Here is a 21,438-nt window from a genome sequence, read left to right as displayed (position 1 = left end):
TACTTATCCCCACTGCGTACTGTTAGAACCCAGCACTCGCTGGACCAGCGAGTGTGCCTTCCTATGGGCAGTTCCCCAAGATAGCGGCGCGCTTGACGATCGGTCGTCGAACATTGTCACACGATACGGGTTCAAATTACTAATGCAACACTAGTGCAATAATACAAATTTTTTATTTTTCCTTTTCTTGTTTTGAAACTTTTAACATGCCTGTGGCAGTTTTCTGATTTCAAGTCGAAGATCAAGTACAACATAATTTTTGTTATTATTTTTCATAAATTATAATATACATTTGTCCTTTCTTTAAAGTATATCCTCATCTGAAAAAAGGAAATGTAATTCCATTGACCTATCATTTATTTGTTGAAATCGTGAGACAACTCAGAGTAAAATAAGTTGGTTAAACAGTTTAAATTCACAAGTTGTATCTTTTTGAGTCATATCACTATTGCAGTAAACGAGCGATACATACATATATGTATATACTGAAGTTATGATACGATTTAACTAGTGCATATACAATAATAAATCAACAACGAAATTTATCTTTCTATTTGTTCTTCCTTTTTTCAAACTTCATCAACATATTCGTGACACTTTTCTGATTAAAATAACACCAAATACGATATACAATTTAGATCCCATTTACTAACGCAATAAGCGATCAAAGGCATGGTGACTCCACGTCAGCTGTATCGAAACACAGGCGATGTTTACGGGAGCCTGTACAGAATCAGTATTTCATTCTGCAACCTCTACCAAGAGAGGTAGAGATCGGAATTAGAATACCGATTCGGTGTAGGCTCGCATAAACATCGCCTGTGTTTCGCTACAGCCGACCCGAAGCAAAGGAAGCGATAGCAAATTCGGCGATGCTCGGGCGCTCAGGCCCTCTTTGTCATATGCTCGCTGTTCTTCTCTACACTCGCCGCCTCCAGTAGGCGTCAACAAAGTATCAAGAATCGTTTCTCGTCCACGATATAGCCGAGCGTTGAGCCCCGAGAGCGTCGCTTCTATAGAGACAATACTGTACAATTTAGATCCCATCTACTAACGCAATAAGCGATCAAAAGCATGCATCGCTCAGGTGACTCCACGTCGGCTGTATCAGAACACAGGCGATGTTTACGGGAGCCCATACAGAATCAGTATTTCATTCTGCAACCTCTACCAAGAGAGGTAGAGGTCAGAATTAGAACACCGATTCGGTATAGGCTCGCATAAACATCGCCTGTGTTTCGCTACAGCCGACCCGAAGCAAAGGAAGCGATAGCAAATTCGGCGATGCTCGGGCGCTCAGGCCCCCTTTGTCATATGCTCGCTGTTCTTTTCTACACTCGTCACCACCAGTAGGCGTCAACGAAGTATCAAGAATCGTTTCTCGTCTACGATATAACCGAGCGTTGAGCCCCGAGAGCGTCGCTTCTATAGAGACAATACTGTATTTCGAAAGCTAGACATACACTTGAATAACTGTTACATTTTATAAAGTATTGCACTCAATTCCACAACCTGAAATCCAACAATATAATCGATAGACAAATGTTACGAATTATATTTGTTGAAATTTGATTATGCAAAGACAGTAACAACCTTTTACTTACTCGATATTGAATTAGACATACGTGTTGACACCTCAGATGTGAAGATGCGATTGCATAATCTACGTTTTAACAGTATTCGATATAAAATGGAAACCGTAGGAATTTAGAGAACAACCTAACAGAGGGAGGAAGGGCACCGGTAGAAGAGAAAATGGAAGAAGCAGAGTCATCGGCGCGCTGACCGAAATGAACGAAACGAAGGGAAATAAGAGTAAAAAAGGGAACGCTGGTCCCACGGCAGCCCGTCGTCGGCCTGGACCAAACAAACAATCTTTATCTCCTTTATGGGCGTTCTTATCTGAACCAACCGACTCTTCTTCAGCTTTCCCGTGGCAGGTTCTGCCTTTTTCTCGCCCTCCGCACGTGAAGAGATCCTTTGTGTTTCCCGCATACTTTCTCACCAAGTTCGAGAGGGGAGGGGGGCAAAAAAGAAGGTTAGAAAAATAAGAGACTCCGGGACCGGGGAATGAAACAGAGTGATAGAACGAGAGGTGAAAAAAGGACCGACCGGTATAGAAGAGAGAGGATCGTCCAACGACCCGTCTAGTCACGAAAATTTGAATAAATCTCGCTCGGTATGCGCCACCGTCCTGAATATCATTTCGTTGCTTTCCACAACCCATTCCTCTCCCTCTTCCTTTTTCTATCTCGTTTTCTGTTCCTTCTCCAACGAGAGAAACTGAAAATGCCAGCGGCCTCTGCTGCGCTCAATGAAGTGCGAACTACTCGCCCTACGTCCACCCCCCTCCCTCCCTCTCTCTAACCCACGCGACGTACGCGATAATAAACCGTGCAAACGTTTTATTATGAATCATTCGAGGGAACCTTTGACATTACGCCTCATGACGCAAAACCACCTGCGTGTCTCACACTAACGGTTCGAAACATGATCGACCGATGCCGCGAGAGTCTATTTTCGAGCCGAAGCCATTTTCCAGCAACGGTTAAGTCGCTGGACATCACGCGATACTGGCAAATGAGCGAATTTCGAATTTCGCGAATTCGTACCTGGACGCCTAAATGAAACGATTGTGCGTCATATGCATGATGCAATTGCAGCGACGATTTAACACCTTGCACGCTGAAAATGCAATTCGATCGAGAAATTCTGCACAGAGTACTGCACAGAGTACTGCACAGAGTCTTTAGAAGAAAGTAGGATCGTTATGATCGATGGTTTCTTATTTTTCAATTTGTTTTCTAGTCTATTTTCAACATTGTGAGTGATACTTGTTTAAAGTATAATATGTATTGGTTTGGCAACTATACAGGGTGTCCTAGACCAAAATTTAGACCTAGAAAAAAATTTTAGTAACTAATTCGGACACGCTCTATCAAATGATGATAGTTGCAATTTCCGGTACTAACCGGAAATAGGATTTTCAAACCGGAAGTCGTTTTTTAAAAATGGGATCTGATATTTTTTATTGCATATTCAAATTGTACGCAAAAAAATGTAAAAGTTTTGTCTTAGACGCTTTTCTCGAAAAGCATTGGACGGAAAATGAATTCCAATGTATGAATTCACATTTTTCAAATTAAGGATGTAATTTTTAATAATGAATTTGCACACGTTACAGGACAAATAGTAAAGGACAATATCTTCTCTTAACTAAATTAATAAAGAACTTAATAGAAATAAACTATGGAAATAAACAAAAGGGTAACAAGGATTAATTTTGAAAATAAACAGGAAATAATTAGGTATCTAATATTGGTTCACGTTGGTGTTCAAATGAGCCACCATTCTGCGTAATACAAAGATTTTATTAGCATTTAACAATTGAATTGCTTCTTTGATTCTTTCTATCATATTCTCTCTTGTCGTTGGGCGTTTCCGATACATCAGGTCTTTCATTAATTTAGTTAAGAGAAAATATTGTCCTTTACTATTTATCCTGCAACGTGTGCAAATTCATTATTAAAAAAAAAAAGCACAAAGAAATTCACTTAACACAACGCATTAATATCTACGATTTGCTTATGAAACGTAACGAAAATGGTCCATTTTTAAAAAGATTGATAACTAGAGATGAAAAATGGGTTGCTTACAACAGCATCAATCGAAAAGGATCGTGGAGCAAGCAAGATGAACCAGCTTAAATCAAAGTTGATATTCATCTAAAGAAGATTATGTTATCAGTTTAGTGGGATCACAAAGGAATCGTCTGCTTTGAACTTTTGCCACGCAACGAAACCATCAACTCGGATGTGTACATTTAACAACTAACCAAATTGAATCATGCAATTCAAGAAAAGCGACCAGAATTGATAAATTGTAAAGATATTGTGTTCCATCATGACACATCTTTGGCCACTGGGCGAAAATTATTGGAGCTTGGTTGGGATGTGTTGTTACATCCACCATATAGTTCTGACCTTGCACCGTCAGATTATCATTTCTTTCGTTCTTTGCAAAACTTCTTGAATGGTAACAATTTTAATAACGATGATGATATCAAATTACACTTGGTTTAGTTTTTTGCCGATAAAAACCAGAACACTTTTATGAACAGGGAATTATGATGTTGCGTGTAAGATGACGAAAGATCATCGTTAAAAAGGGATACTACATTACTAAATAAAGTTATTTCGTTCCATGAAAAAATTGTCTTTTTATTTTATTAAAAAAATCCGTAATTACTTAGTTACCAAACCAATATATATATATACTTTTTAGCATTAATGACTTCGGTTACATTTATCTAAGAAGCATGACTTCGAAAAAATTAATTTTGTAAAGTGGGGCATTTTATGTCAATGTGTAATTGTTACACATTGTGTCACACATAAATTAAAGAAATATAACGAGATGTTTATTTTACTCATCGATACAATATATACAGATGTAAAAAGGACTCTTAACTTGTCTTATCAAAAATTGATTTTATATGATTTAATTAACTGCTGTCAGAAATACTTCTATAGATGTTTGCCTCACATAATTTCAAACTATTTTTCTGTAAAACATTACATTACTAACGGCTTTTCGAGGGTCCTTAAACAAACAACACGTGTGTCATGTTCTGAGAGTTTCAAGAAAATGAAGGTTTCCTTAAAACACACAGAATTGTCGCATATCTGGTTAACGTCGAATCATAATTTCGGCGCACAGGCTCAAACCAAGAGAAACCAATAAGGAACTATTACACCTTTTTATGCAAAATCGGATCCTTTTTAATACTTATTTAAAACATTCTTCAAAATTGTCACTAATAACTAATGTACATATCAGAAAAAAAACAAAATACTACAAAAGGTAACACCATTATCAATAAACTTTAAAATTACTAGATAATAAATAGTACTGTAAATAATGAATAGGATTATGAAAGCATGGGCAATTATAGCTCCCTAGATAGAAAAAGTAAACGTGTAAACTGGAAATCATCCTGAGCCTACTATACAAGCATTAAACAAATAAAATAATAAAATAGAAGTTAAGTTTCCGTGAAAAAAAATTTCCTGAAGCAAAATAATTTATTTCTTTATAGGTCGTACGGTGAAAAATAATATATAACGTTTGAATTCGATTAGGTAACGAGCAAACGTGTCTAAATCTTGGGAGTTTTTCATTTAAAACTAAATAAGCTTGGATTCGTCGCTGCTCCGAATGGTGTACCAAATTTGTCCAGCTATCTAGCAGTAATTTTCTTGTTTGTATTTATCGATACGGAAACGATGTTCCAATATCCATTCAGGCGGAGGGTGCATTCGATTACAATAACTTTTGCAAGTGTTTCCCCGAGGCCGCCCGACCGAACTCCGCCGTGCGTATTATACTACTAGGGAATTATAGATAGTTGAAATTTATTTCCTGAATTCTTGTACCCCCGCCTCGGATAATGGTTTCCATGCATAAAGAAATAATTCGTGTAAAACATCCACCCGATTGGATAACGGAAAAACATGATTCATATTGTCTGAAAGTTTTACGCGTAAACCTAGCTAACTTTCCCGTTATTCGATCGAGCTGCCATTTCACAGAAATTATTTCTTTACGCGTTGGAACCATTACGAAAGGTGGGACTACAAAAATTCAAGAAATAAATTTCACCCATAATTTCGGAGTACTATAATGCGCATAGCCGAGACCATTCACGGTAGTCTCGGGAAAACAGTTGCAAAAGCTATTGTAATCGAACCGGGGCCTTCGATCGAATGGGTATTGAAAGACCGGGCTTTCGTACCAGCATATTCAAAAGGAAAATTAATGCTAGGTAGGTGGACAAATTTACTGTGCCATTTAAAGCAGCAATGGACCCGCGCTTAGGCTGTTTTACATGTTAAATTCCTAAAGCTCGAGGGCACATTTCATGTTAAAGGATCGTATTTAAATTTTACGAATAAATTATTTTAATAGTGTCAATTTTTATTTCATCGTTACCGTCGAATTCGTTTACCACTTAGACAGCAGCAAATTTAAATAAAATCATAAACTCTACACTTTCGCCAAAAATAAAAATAAAATTATAGACTCTATATTTTTGACAAATATGTATAAAAATTCTAATTTCTATGCGAGCAATCGTACAAACATTATATTTTTAACCATTACGTTTATAGGAACATCTTTAGAGGACGACTTAAAGTGTTAAATAATATGCTTGTTACGACTAACGATAAATATATGTACACAGTGACGCAAAAGTATCTGAACTCTATACTATGAAATGTTTAAGAATTGAACCAAGGCAATATGCAAGTATGATAATAATATATGTCAATTTATAATCTATGACAGACATTCGATAACGTCAACAATGTTTAGAAACCTAGTTTTGAAAATATCCATTATACTAAGCATTTGTGGACAGTGATTGGCAAGAAACTAAGGAAATGTGTAAATTCAAAAACAACATTGAATAAACAAATTTTCAAGGTTTGGAATAATATTGACAAAAACGTTACTGAAAATTCATTTAATACATAGTACGCAACGTGGATTGCAAAATCCAATAAAAACTTGTGGTGGACGAATAAAATACTAAAATCTTATATTTATACAATTTGTTTGACAAATAAGAAGTATTTATGAAATTGTTCGAATACTTTTGTGGCGTTCAAATAATTGACATTTTTGAGACATTTTTTGTAAATATTGTTAAATTTGTTATATGCTCATAAAACTTCGCATGTGTCATCATCATACTTGTATATACTTAATAATATAAAATTATTTTGAAATCTTGCATATAACTATCTTTTCTTAATCCTCAAATATTTCATCCGACCGCGTTTGAATACTTTAGTGGCTGCATACAGGGTGTTCGGCCATTCCTGGAAACAATTTTAATGGGAGATTCTAGAGGCCAAAATAAGACGAAAAACAAAAATATCAATTTCTTGACAGAAGCTTCGTTAAAAAGTTATTAAAAAATTAAATTAAAAAATTACAAATCATTCTGAAAAAATTATTTTTTATTGCTGGGCTCAATTACAACCATTTTTTATTAATAGTTATACCCCCGAAATCTTATCCACTTTCGAGAAAAAAATTCGGATAGGTGCTGAAATTTTTCAGCGAAAACAAAAGTTATCGTTCTGGCAAAATTATTTTCGGTTGCAGCGGCCAATAGCAATCATTTTTGGTCATTACACATATACCCGAAATCCTACGCATTTTCGAGGAAAAAATTCCTCACCGAAAATATAATTTCTGGCCAGAAATGTTTGCCTGAAATGCAAATTTTTAAAACATCGTAACTCCTGAATGGATTGATCGATTTTAATGTTTCAAAATGCAAACGACGCGTATTTCAGTGAAGAATATGTAGAAATTCCAAAAATATTCGAAAAGTTGATTCTTGACCTCGCAAAATGAGAAAACCCCCATAAAAATGGTCCAATTTTCAAACAGTCATAACTCCTACAATAGCGAATATATTTTAATGAAATATTTTTCTGAATTAGAGCTCATGGGTACCTACAAAAAAATATTAGATAACTTTTCTGTAGGGCGTCAAAGAAAATTACTAAAAATAAGAAACTAATTTTTAAGAAAAATCGACAATGGCTGCTGAAATTTTTCGGCGAAAAAAAAAAAAATTTCAAATCGTTCTGACAAAATTATTTTCGGTTACGGGGTTCAATTACAATCATTTTTGGTGAATGGATATACCCTCGTAATCCTGTGCATTTTCGAGAAAAAAAATTCACTACGGGCGGAACTTTAAACGTTAATAACTTTTTAACGAAGCCTCCATCAACAAGTTGGTATTCTTGATTTTCGTCCTGTTTTGGCCTCTGGAATCTCCGATTAAAATTTTTCTTAAGGGTGGTTGAACACCCTGTATATTCTAAAGTTCGCATGAAATCTGACCAATTCTCACAAGTGGAACATGCAACTTTCATTGACTCGACAGACCGGAAGAGGTGATTCAGCAAATCCCAGAAATTCTCAAATTCTTGTCGACGATAACAAAGTGCGTCGCAAGGACAGAGAAACGGAGCCTTTTTACAGAAGAAGTTACGAAGATCGTCTAGTATAGATTAATCAAGGATCGCGTGAAAGGAACGCGCGAAGCTTTGTCCATGATCTCCGCCACCTCTGCTGTATCATCTCCGAGGTTTTCGATACCACCACCTGTTACGTAAATACAAGTGTTGAAAGCCTCTCGGAAATGCAGCCAATTGATTTACGTCGTAATAGGCCACGAGGACGAATCGCGGCCTTCTGTAAGAGGCCTTCCTACCTGGCAACCATTCAACAAATTATCGATTTCGAGTGCTGTCTGCTACGAACGCTCGATCATTCTAATTCGATTTCTATGTTCAATCTGCTTCGTTATTATATTTTAACGACATTCTACGATGTTCTTAATCGTATTCGTATTCTTGGCCATCTTCATTAACCCCTTAACGTTCAAATATTTTTTAAATTTATGGAAAGTTTTTGTTTAACAAATTCATGTCCTGCGAATGTTATAATACATTTATTTCATTTTTTGCAATTTTTGCCGAAATACAGAAGATTGTGCAAAAGAGTTTCTTGTGTAACGTGTTGATGTATGTACAATGCGCTGACGATACCAGTAATAATAATAATAACAGGAAGAAAATGATAAGATAATGATAACAATAATAAAAACCACAAAATTGATAAAAAGATTATACAACGGTGATTCCTCAAAGACTGAAGAAACGAATAAGAGGTTTATTCATTCCATGTACAAAGAACAAGGTTAAAAGAAGACAATGTGTATGTTTTAATAGAAGATATCATTAGTTCGACATGATTGTCTGTGTCCACCAGTATCACGGATTTTGCACAAAATCGACGTTAAGAGATTAATACAATATTATTTAATTAAGAATTTCATATGCAGTATTTTATACCTGTATATACATAATTTTAAACAATAATTTAACAATTTTAAACATAATTTTAAGTGCAAACAAAATGTTTTTTAATTTTTGTATTCATAAAATGAAAAATAATACGGTATTTAAATTAACTAGATACTTATTTAGCGATAAAAGCCTTATTTTGAATACTAAATTGATATCTATGTATAATTGCTTATGTTTCATATACGTTTGTCTTATGAAGCATATATATTTGACACCAGAACCGTGTAGTGTTTGTAATAATATTACTGTTGATAAATATGGACTGTTAATTATTATCAATTACACGAATTTAATTCAATAGATACGGCTAAATATCATATTGTATTTTAAACTGTACAGAAAAATAGTTCATTCTTTTACACGAGTAGTGAAAAATTACATATAAAATTAATTCGATTTAATTCTGTCTGTATAAAAAGTTAATCATCAAACGAGTCATGTAACTAATAAATACATTAATACAGTGACCTCTCGTTAATGTTCGCTAACTCACGTCCGCGTTAAACTCGATCACATTGCAGGCAAAAGCGAAAAATACTGACAAAAATGAGTAGAATAGAAAGCAATGTTCAACATTTGTTTATTTTACAGATCCCAAAATCGTTCAGAAATCAAAGTATATATGATAAATAGCTATTTTACAAATTGCATGATTTTCGTATGAGAGCTCAACTTTAAAATAGTCTATCTAAATAATTTTTCACGTTTTTAAAAAAGTTTGATGAGTGTTATGAATGAACGTTTAATAACCAGGCTTGAAACGTTTACTTCGTCGATGTAATTCCTGGAATTGATGGATATGATTTCGCAAATAATATCGAGAAAGAAAGTAGAGAATATTAGCGAGGAACCTACTTTATGACAAAAAAATGTGAAAAGAGATTTTCTTGGTGGTTTTATTAGAAAAATTGAACCCTAAGCGTATAGTGTCAGTAAATAAAAGACGCCCACATAATGGGGGTGCTACCAGTATTCCAAAAATCGCTAGGTTCCAACATTTTCTTTCCAAAGCATCAAATCTGTTGGAATATGGAAATTCGAGTATGGGGCTAAACGCGACATCTATTATATAATAGACATTGTATTCGTGCCATCTAAGTTTCATAGAAGTGCTGTGCACGTTGTCGACCTCTCTGCACAGTCTTGAGTCGGCAGCTAAAGCGAACACGTCTTACTTTATACAGGGTGTTCGGCTACCTCTGGGAAAAATTTTAATGGGAGATTCTAGAGGCTAAAATAAGACGAAAATCAAGAATATCAATTTCTTGATTGAGGCTTCGTTAAAAAGTTATTAAAAAATTAAATTAAAAAATTTCAAATCATTCTGAAAAAATTATTTTTGGTTGCGGAGCTTAATTACAATCATTTTTGGTGAATACACATACTACTGAAATCCTACCCACTTTCGAGAAAAAAATTCGAGTAGGTACAGAAATTTTTAGACGAAATTAAAAAATTTCAAATCATCCTAAAAAAATTATACTTAGTTACAGGGGTCAATTACAAGAATTTTTTGTAAATACACATACCTCCGATATCCTTTGCACTTTCGAGAAAAAAATTCTTTACCGACAATGTAATTGTGAAGCCAGAAATTTCATCCAAATCTCTAAAACATCATAACTCCTGAACGGATTGGACGATTTTAATGTTTCAAAATGCAAATGACGCGTATTTTAGTGAAGAATATGCAGAAATTCCAAAAATATTCGAAAAGTTGATTCTTGACGCCGCAAAATGAGGAAAACCCCATAAAAATGGTCCAATTTTCAAACAGTCATAACTCCTACAATAGCGAATATATTTCAATGAAACTTTTTTCTGAAGTAGAGCTCATGGGTACCTACGAAGAAGTATTAGACAACTTTTCTGTAGGGCGTCAAAGAAAATTACTAAAAATAAAAAACGAATTTTTAAGAAAACTCGACGGGGATAGGAGGTGCCTAAATTTTTCGACGAAAAAAGAAATTTCAAATGGTTCTGGAAAAATTATTTTTTGCTAGGGAGGTTAATTACAATTATTTTTGGTGAACAGACATACCCCCGATATTCTGCACATTTTCGAGAAAAAAATTCAGTACGGGCGGAACTTTAAACGTTAATAACTTTTTAACGAAGCCTCCATCAACAAATTGGTATTCTTGATTTTCGTCCTGTTTTAGCATCTAGAATCTCCCATTAAATTTTTCCCAGGGGTGGCCGAACACCCTGTATGTAAAGTCTTGTGAATATACAATTGTGATTCCACTAACCAACAAAATCGATCTCATACGTAATAATTCCCTTTCAATAGTTTTGTTTCATTTGTCTCATATTATTGTTTGCATACCAAAGATGCGTTACATCTTTCTGGAAAATTTTCGTATGTCGCGTCAGATGCAAACGATATCACAAAAATTGTAAACGTTGCGTACAGATGTTTCAAAGTTGTTAACAAATTTCAAGTAGTTCACGCAAGATCGATAGAATGGTATCAAAACAATTGATGTCACGTGGCGAAAAAGATCTTATTCAACAGTCTCGATTCGTTTTTTCTTCCCGTGCATAATCACGGCTCGTTTTAAGTTGTACCGGCCGTTTCTGGACACCGTATACGTCACCGGTACGGGCGTGTATCATAATTCAAATTATAATCGCTACTTGCAGCCAAACGTTTAGTTCTCGTTGTAACAAGACGCGTACGAATACCAACGCTCGACTCCGTATGCACCACTTCCAAAGTTTACTTTATATTCAGTCGTATGTAAATGAGAAACGATCATTCAGGCGCGCGTTGTGTAGCAACTACGGTTCATGAACCGATCGTGGGTGCACGTGTAAAATCGAGCAAGAAAGCACGCGCCCTGTTCTCGTGTTTCTTTCGTAGGGGTTCTTTAAGCCCCTGTGCGGCGCTGTCACGCGATAAGAAACTCGATGGCGGTTTACCGATTACCTGACGGTAGTAAAGCAACCGTACGTTCTTGAATGCAAATCGACACCGATGGACGAAACGGAGGACCGTTATCGCACACCTCTACGACGGTCCCGTAAAGAGGAAAATCCATTTACGATTCGTGCTCGCGATTCATGCACTTCAACTGCCGCTCGACTTTCATCGTACCTCTTCAACGACGCTTTTATTATTGAATTTGCTCTCTAAACTCGCGGTCTGTACTAGCAAATCGAACCCCAAGTTTCCTGAAACACGCTGCAATGCTGACGAGCCGCGAATCACCGATTTTATTCAACGAAACTCGCGAAACGTCGCACACTGAGGGAATTCCCATCCGAAAAGCCGGAAAAACATGTAACGACGAAAATTCTACATCGCTAGATTGTCCTAGAAGTTTCCCAATTCATTGGAATTTTTATAAAATTCTACTATATGTTTAAAATATTGCTTTAAGTTATAGTATAAAACTTAGCACGAACACATGGGACGATTTAATATTTTGTATTTTTTTTATCTTATGTAGTGAGTATATACGTATATAATGTAAAATAATACAAAATATCAGAACATCTTGTTTAATAAAAAAAAATTAAATAAAATTTAAAAATTACAATATTAATTATAACAATCAAAACAATTCATCTAACTGAATTTCATCTTTATCTTCTGAAAATTGATTCGGGAAAAATAATTTTTATCGTTTCTTGTAAAATGATTTGCTTTTCTTCCTCCTTTTTGTCCAAGTATTTCTCATTAGAGAAATACTTGGACAAATTAATATAATACATGTTGTTATTTATATAAGTCCATTCGCATTTCTTTAGTGACTTTCTTTATTTGTAATACGTAGGTAGAAGTCGAGAGGATCCGACTTCAACAGCAGAGAGGAGACACTCTGCATCGAACTTTGGTCAAAAGAAGTCGTTTATGGGTTTTTATGCACTTTATGTCAAATAGTTTATCGCAGTATTAAATAATGTAGCTAAATCGTTAAGTTTAAAGTGTCCGAATTATTGTATCTGACCATACGTCTACAACCATTCCTGACATCCTTACAATTGCCAATTTTAAATAAAATACTTGAGGTATGTAATTTCAAAACTGTGTACATTTTTTTAAAATATTGAAATATCAATCTGTTTTATTTATTACGTTGAATTTGTATGTACATATGTAACTAACTATAAGTTATAAAGTAGCCTAAGTACTTAAAAGACAGTGATCTTTGTGTTATATTCGGGAAAAATAATGTAATTTTAATTTTAATGTTAATGATGATAGGATTTTTACGACTCAAGTTGATTTATATTTATAAGTAATTTCATTGGCTTGTCAACTTATACAGGGTGTTCGGCCACTTCTGGGAAAAATTTTAATGAGAGATTCTAAAGGTCAAAATAAAACGAAAATCAAGAATATCAATTTCTTGACTGAGGCTTTGTTAACAAGTTATTAAAAAATTAAATTAAAAAATTACAAATCATTCTGAAAAAGTTATTTTTTGTTGCTGGGCTCAATTACAATCATTTTTGGTGAATACACAAACCCCTGAAATCCTACCCACTTTCGAGAAAAAATTCGAGTAGGTACTGAAATTTTTAGACGAAATTAAAAATTTTCAAATGATTCTGAAAAAATTATATCTAGTTACAGGGGGTAATTAGAAGCATTTTTGATGAATAGACATACTCCGAATTCCTACGCACTTTCGAGAAAAAAATTCCTTACCGAAAATATAATCTGAGGCCTGAGAAATGGTTCCCCCGACTTGCATATATTTAAAACATCATAATTTCTGAACAGATTGGAGGATTTTATTTTTTCAAAATGCAAACAACGCGTATTTTAGTGGAGAATACGCAGAAATTCTAACAATATTGGAAAAATTGTTCCTTGACACCGTAAAGTGAGAAAAACCCCCTAAAACTGGTCGAATTTTCAAACGGCCATAACTCCTACAATAGTAAAGGTATCTCATTGAAATTTTTTTCTGAAGCAGAGCCCATGAGTACTTATGAAAAAGTATTAAACAACTTTTCTGTAGAGCGTCAAACGAATTTATTAAAAATGAAAAACAAAGTTTTACGAAAATTCGGCAAGGGAATGTGCCTAAAAAATTATTTTTAGTATCAGGAGTCAATTACAATCATTTTTGGTCATTAGACATACCCTCGAAATCCTATCCACTTTTGAGAAAAAAAATTCGAGGTGAAATTTTTCGACAAAATTAAAAAATTTCAAATCGTTCTGGAAAAATTATTTTCAGTTGTGTGGGTCAAGTACAATCATTTTTGGTGAATAGACCTACCCCCGAAATCCTACCCGCTTTCTAGAAAAAAATTCAGTACCGGCGGAACTTTAAATGTTAATAACTTTTTAACGAAGCCTCCATCAACAAATTGGTATTCTTGATTTTCGTCTTATTCTGGCCTCTAGAATCTCACATTAAAATTTTTTTCAGGCGTGGCTGAATACCCTGTATATGTTAATGTATGTAGAAACGGAGAATGTAAAGGTATGAGAAATGGAACACTGGATTACATTAATCCATTTCGAAATTAATAAAGCATACTACTACTATTACTATCGCAATCTGGTTTGTTTATAGACCATACAGAATACTGATTTAAATCCTCTGAAAATATAGTTTGCAAATCGAAATTACTATCAAAAAGCGTCAAAATGTCTATTTTCTATGAAAACTTGATCTGCCTTTATATTGAAAATTAGCAAAGTGTTGCGTTCTCACTTCGAAAGTCATAGTTTCTCTTCAAGATAGCCTATAAACGCACAAAATGCAACCTTAAAAAACTCTATGCATATTATAATTCCGACAAAATATATTACTTTAAATGAATTTATTCTTACATGAGCTGATAATTCGTTGCTAGACATTCAAGTATCTTCCTGCAATATCAAAATGTGGACATAGTAGCAACGCATACCAATACAATAGTTCAACGATTTGTGGTGTTAATTGCTTTTATAATGGTTGGGATAAAAAATTCCTGTAATAATTTTTGTCTCATCGCTAAGCATATATGAGGTCGTATGTTATCGTGGTGAAAAACGACTCCTTTTTTAAATATGAGCGATGGTCGTTTTTTTTTGTACGGTTGCTTTTAATTTATCCAGTTGTGAACAGTATCTTTCGCTATTAATCGTCTGGTTATACAGTATACGTTTATAATAAAGTATTTAAGTACCACCGTCGACGAGAACGGACTTATTACAGTGGACCTAATAAATATTCGCGGACCACGGAATATCGTTTTAGCAAAAAATCATGATGTACAGTGCCGCTTAAAAGTTTAAAGAAATGAAGATCGACTTATACAAGGTGAACCACTTAACTTTACCCCGTTATATAGCTCTGGATTCAACTACTGTATATAAAATATTTTCATACAGATATTGAGATTATCTACCATTTTTTAAATGGAATTTCTAACGCAGACTAAAATAATAATAAACAAAGAATGTTGGAACCACTTCGAGCATTGATAATTTGGTTTGAGTGTAATCAACTACGAGAACAAAGTCTACTATTGCCAGTTCTCAATATTTTATTATTGTTCATGATAGTTGTTTGAAGAGTCGACACCATTTTCAATAATGTATTTTACAAATGGAAACGAAGTGTTTATAGTGTCTTAGGAGTTATTTGATTGCTTGTCTATAAATTTCCACTGCTAAGAACACCTATTTTTAACATTAAAACTTCGGTTATCAGCATTCTGATAAATATTAACTATAGAAATACTTTGTATTTTATTACTAGTGATACGATTCTCCTTCGACCGGAAGTATACAAAGTTATTTAGAGTGGTTCCGTTCTGCACATCTTGTTTGACTAGAGGCGGAAAAAAGTTGTACAAGAGAAAGTTGAAAGGTATAAGAAGATTTACCTTCCTGTGACTTCGCTTTTTTTTTTAGTGCAACGATGCACCTAAATAGCGCAGATGTAAAGTGTAACATCGTCCTAACAGGTTTTTTCATACGGTCATAAATAACAGAGATATTCAAGGCGAACACAGTTTTTGTTCCACCCCGTATGCATGTATAAAATACATTGTAAATCAAACAATATTTTCTTACGTATATGCTGTGAGAAATCATTTGAAAAAAACAATCTTTCGAGTTTGAAGTATTAGATTGTATAAGCAAAAAATAAGACACCAAAATAAGACAAAAATTCGTATTATTAAACTAATCATTTTTCGACCCAAGTATGTGCTTCGATACTTTTTTATAGAGAATGAAAATACGCATTGACTGGTATTAAAGAGTATGTAGTTTCGTTATGAGGAAATAGAGGAAACTTTGAAATCTTTCAAACAACGCAACTTACGGAGATTTGATTTTACCTAACGAAGTTTATTTGTATCTGATTCAATGCTACGACTCGACCCAGTTACGTGGGACACCCTGTATAAGGTCCTTTCATGGAAATAGGAGGAGCTCTTTGCGGATGTTCTTTGTGAGAAACGTTGAAGCAAGCAATCGTCTTTTTGCGTTCGGAAACGAACAAGAATGAGAATAATTGTATCTTAGTTTGCGTTTGAACGTCGCGTCTTAGAAAACGATATCGCGTCAATGGAAACATGTTATTAATGGATAAATAACGTGACAGGCAGCGCGGTAATAAGCAGCGTTTCTCAAGAGCGATTATTCGCGTGCAAATGTGGTTTTAGCCGAGCACATACAGCTCTGGGCAAAAAGATAGCTCAGGGGTAATATTTCCACATTTTGAACGATATGTTTACACTTTTCTAAACAGAGTGAATCATGCGCAAACAACACGATTCGAAAGCATAGTAAACCGCATCGAAGTTGTAACTGTTCCTATTTGAGTTTCTTGGAATATGTTGTGCGAAACAAGCGAGGCGAAAATGATATAGTTTAGTATAACTAAGTATTTGTAGTCATGGTACGAGAAAAAAGACTGAGCAAAAAAGAAGTTAACGCGATTCTTTCTGCGAAGGAGTGAATTTTTTATGTTTATAATTGATTCGACTATCAAGAAAAGTCAGAGAATAGTTTACAACTCGCGGAAAAAAAGTACCGGTCGATCATCAGCATTAATTAAAAGTGAGAAAAGAGTAATTCTCCATGCTGCATTGAATTCGTGCTTAACTGCGAGGCAAATTGCTCGTGAAACAGGCGTAAAAAGTCAGGAATGTGCGTTGTGTAATTCAAACGTGCGAACATCTTATACGGGAAAGGATTCAAAGGAACCTGCCACAAATGAATCGTTTCAACTTTATGAAAGATCATGTTCTATGAAAGAAAGGATGGCAGATCGTCATATTTTATATTTGGAAATGTTTAATTATTATTACTTTCTTGATATCAAAATACCACGTTCATCCCATGGGTGGAAATAGTATCATGATTTGGATCGAAATTGACTACAACGGATACATATGTACCTAAAATATAATTTTTACTTTAATATTATACATATTATAACAAAGTTTAAAATTTGTAAATGTATCAAGTAAATATATATATATTAATATAATTATATCTTTTTGAAATAATAATCTTAAAAAATTATATTTTAGGTACATATGTATCCGTTGTAGTCAATTGTATAGAATCCATTTTTAAAGTGGGTTCTACATTCCATGGGATATCCTGTATATGTATAACAACAAAAGTTCATATAAACATATGTTCTATTTGACCCCATTTTCAAGTTTTTTCTTGAACATATTGTATCTATTTACTTTCACAATAGGTGTTTCAAATAACTACCTTGCGTGTAAACATAAGACTGCAGACGTCCTATCATTGAATACCTTAGTCCTTGGCTTTCTGTGTGTCAAAGTATTATTTATAATAATGTTATTTTATTGAATCTTTCTTTGAGCTGGATTAAATTATATTAAATTTCAAAATATTGGAAGAGTAAACAAATTTGAAAATATAGTTTCTATGACAGAAATTTTCGGTTCTATCGACGTTAAATTAACGATGATGTATCTATTGTCCTCGTGACATTGCAAACCGAACGTCGTAAAAATTTCTCATGGAATTTTATAATTTGATTTTTATTATAACTTTCATTCTTAATAAATGAACCAAAGTAAACCTGAATGTTTAGTATTGGTCCTACATTTTTACCTATAAGTCAAAATTTTAAAGGTACCCTTTTGCGATTAACACTGTAAGACTTATAATTGGGTGGAAAAAAGATTTGGAAATTGTTGTGAGACAAAGGTACGTGCTATGCAGAGATGACTTGTTGACTAGGCAAGCTGATTGGCCATAGTATAATAGCAAAGCCTATCCTCACACGCATTGTTATTATTGACTGAGTCGATCACAACTACAATCCTATCGCGTGACGAAGTGGACGAAATGTATCGAAGCAAAGTAGGATAGAACCATATTGAGCGACATTGGCGTAAGCTCAGAGTGTTAACCATGAATAGAACAAAAATGTATCTCTCGCGGATGTGGAGATCCAACTATTAGGCAGCGTAACCGCTAAGAAGTTAGAAGTGCGGTTTTCTTGTGGGAATTAGACGGAGCGAGCGATCCCCTTGCACCCGTGACGTTCAGTTTGTACTATTAGGAAACGAGATGATGGCGCGCTACAGATTAAACGACGCAAGGGGCAAAGAGAATCCAAGTAATTCTCTCCAGTTCTTAGGTTCTTGGTTATTATTAGATCACGAACCAAGTCGCTGAACAAGCCAAGAACCTAAACAGTGGAAGGAACTAGGTGGAGAGTACGGATTCCCTTTGCCCCTTGCGTCGGTTAGTTTGTGGATAATGTGCCAACATCTCGTCTCTTAACAGTAGGTGCCTAGCCAACAAGTCATCTCTAGACGGAACATTTTCTAGCAAACAATGTTTACATGTTTTCAAACAGACACCATCTACAAAACGGTACGTGACTCCATTATACAATATTGCATAGGTGAGAACTGTTGTTTGGATTCCAAACATTGTTTATTGCAGGACTCTTTTAATACGCGTTTCTTTATTCTTCAAATGTTTAATTGTACGAGGACTTAAAACCCTCCAAATTACTTGACTGCACGTAATTTGGTTATTTAGCGATCTTGTCCAACTTTACCATCTGACTCACTCAATGATAGAAATTGCCATATAGTAAAGCTATTACGCGACGTGCACTCGTTAATTAGTCTCTAGGGGTATCTTAAACACAGATACCTGCGCCCTCGACATTGCGACCGACTACCCCCGTACGCACCCACAGTGGGTGAGACTTGTAGTTTAGGGAGGACTGGCGCATGAGGGATATACAAGCGCCGATTTGCTCAAATCACCTCCCACAATACAATTTATATATTTAACCCCTAGACGTATGATATAATTTTGTTTAAATTTACTTCTACAAGAAATAGCCACGAGAAAGAACAGATTTGTTTTACGAATACCTCGTGAATGTAAAAATTTATAAGACTTGATGATGAGTGAGTAGCTTCATAATTGTGAAACTTGACATCAAGAACTTGTCACGAGTCGGGCTCGTCATTGTATGACAAGGGGTTAAGCAAAAACCGAACAGGACAAACTTAGATTTCAAGAATTTAAGGATTATACAGAACTTCTAAGAATTTTTATTTCAAGATTGTACAGGATTTTAAGGAATTTGCAAGAATTTGTGAAAACTTGTAAGAATTTGCAACTGAAGTGAACTGCATTTCACATAGATATTTACAAGAATTGAACCGAACTGTCTATATATCATCATTGGGCACTCTCTGTTAACTTGTTTTTATATTTATATTATAGAATCGTTAATAAATTGTTGTTATTTGTCTATTTGCTAAATAATAGGCTTCACGAACTTTGTGGGAGCCAACAACTGCTGTTTTACATGTTTTCGATTCGTTTTTTTTTCGTTTGAACTGTTAAATTTTAAATCTAATCCAGAATGATTTCTAAGGACTCACCGTTAAGATGCACTGGTGACTCGGCGAGATGTATTCCAGTCCCCGATGTCCTTCCCCGCTGAAGCACTTCTGTATATTGGTCATGAACTTCCTCCTGATAGCCTTTAACGAGTAGACACAAAGAGCGGAATGTGGCTTAGGAACGTCGCTGTTCGTGCCGTTACTCTCGGCGAAAACCGCGAACAGCACGTCATCCTGGGCGGTGATACCCAAATCACCGGCCAATACCGATCCAGCTTTACCCACGTACGCGGCCTGGACGAGATTGTAGTACACGTCGTTTTTGGTACAGTTGATCGGTATCTCGGTGTACGAGTAATAATGCTGGTCGTCGTGACAGATCCGAACCAGCTTCGATAAGTATGCCGGCGAGTTGGTGTTCTTCATTTGCGTGGTCATAAAGTAACTGAAACCGCCGCTGCTGAACCCGTAGACGTAGTTGATGCGATATCGTTCGCGCGACAACGAGTTCACGTACATCCTGGTGCCGGTGGTTACGGCGGATTGCGCGATGTTCAGCATTTTGTTCTGGTCGAGGGACCTGGAGCTCACAGCGGGCACCTCCGATCTGTATGGCGAGTTACCAGTAAAAGTGACACCCACGTACATGACTTGAGAGACGGGCGGATTCGGTGGACCCGGCGCGATGAACGCGACCGTTGACATCGAGGCATTATTCGCGACCACCGCCTCCTTCACCTCCAGCTCGACGGTCGAGATGTTTTGAAGATTTCGTACGCTGCAGGTGCCCTGCGACAGAGTTCCGCACGCTATTAACCTGGTGGTCGTATAGTCGATCACCAGCGCCATGTTCACGTTGTCGACCAGTCTTGTTGGCGTTTCGCGGGGACAGTCGATCATCGAGCAAGCAGGCGAGTCGCCTTTCGGTCCGGTCACTTCCTTCACTACGAGGCTGAGGTCCGGCGAGAGCTGATACAGCCGGTTCACCGCGCCCACGTAAACGCGACCGGTGTTCTTGTCCACGACGAGATGGTTCATACGCTTCACCTCCGGATCGTGGAACCTTTCTACTATGTCGGCGGGGGTCGAGCGGACCGGTAGCCGGGGAGACAGCAGCACCAGTATCGACAGGAGTAGACGAAGTTGTCGTTGATGCGACAGCATCGATCCCATCCTCGTCGGTGACTCGCTACTCGGGAAGACTAGCATCTTTTACTACTCTACTTCCTACGCTACGGGACACGATCTGTCGTGGCTTCCTCCTCCTTCGCTGCGCCCGATGATCCTCGCGGAGGCGTCTTCCTCGAGCCTCGCCCAGACCTGCACAAAACCAATCGCCACCAAACGTTAGTTTATGTTTCTATGCACGGAACTAACGGATTTTGTCCGGTTCCATTTGCAACTTACTACTAAAACTATACCCGGTTTAACGAGAACTTGCAGGAAATATAAACATCTGCACGCGAGCAAAACGTACTATCCAGATCTCTACATCGTAGGAAGGAAGCTAATTTTCAAAACAAAAAATAGTCATCCTCGATATTAACGCAGTAACGACGGAACATTTTTATTAAAACATTCCTATACGACGGGTGATTTCCTTCAATATGTGTATACTAAAAATGAGATAAGTATTTTTGTAATTGATATATTT

General features: G+C 35.8%; 1 protein-coding gene across 4 annotated transcripts in view; it reads right to left on the bottom strand.

The window, feature by feature from the left end:
- Plexa (plexin A) overlaps positions 1–21,438 on the bottom strand; it is an 809,603-nt gene that overhangs the window by 604,936 nt on the left and 183,229 nt on the right. For all 4 annotated transcript variants that reach the window (XM_076773739.1, XM_076773740.1, XM_076773737.1 and 1 more), the window contains one exon: positions 19,824–21,104. In XM_076773739.1, coding sequence (XP_076629854.1) covers positions 19,824–20,993 — 1,170 coding nt within the window. In that variant the 5' untranslated portion in view covers positions 20,994–21,104. The remainder of the gene's footprint in view (positions 1–19,823; positions 21,105–21,438) is intronic.

Source organism: Colletes latitarsis, chromosome 10, assembly GCF_051014445.1.
Source record: "Colletes latitarsis isolate SP2378_abdomen chromosome 10, iyColLati1, whole genome shotgun sequence".
NCBI lineage: Eukaryota > Metazoa > Arthropoda > Insecta > Hymenoptera > Colletidae > Colletes > Colletes latitarsis.
This window is presented reverse-complemented; position numbering and strand designations above follow the sequence as displayed.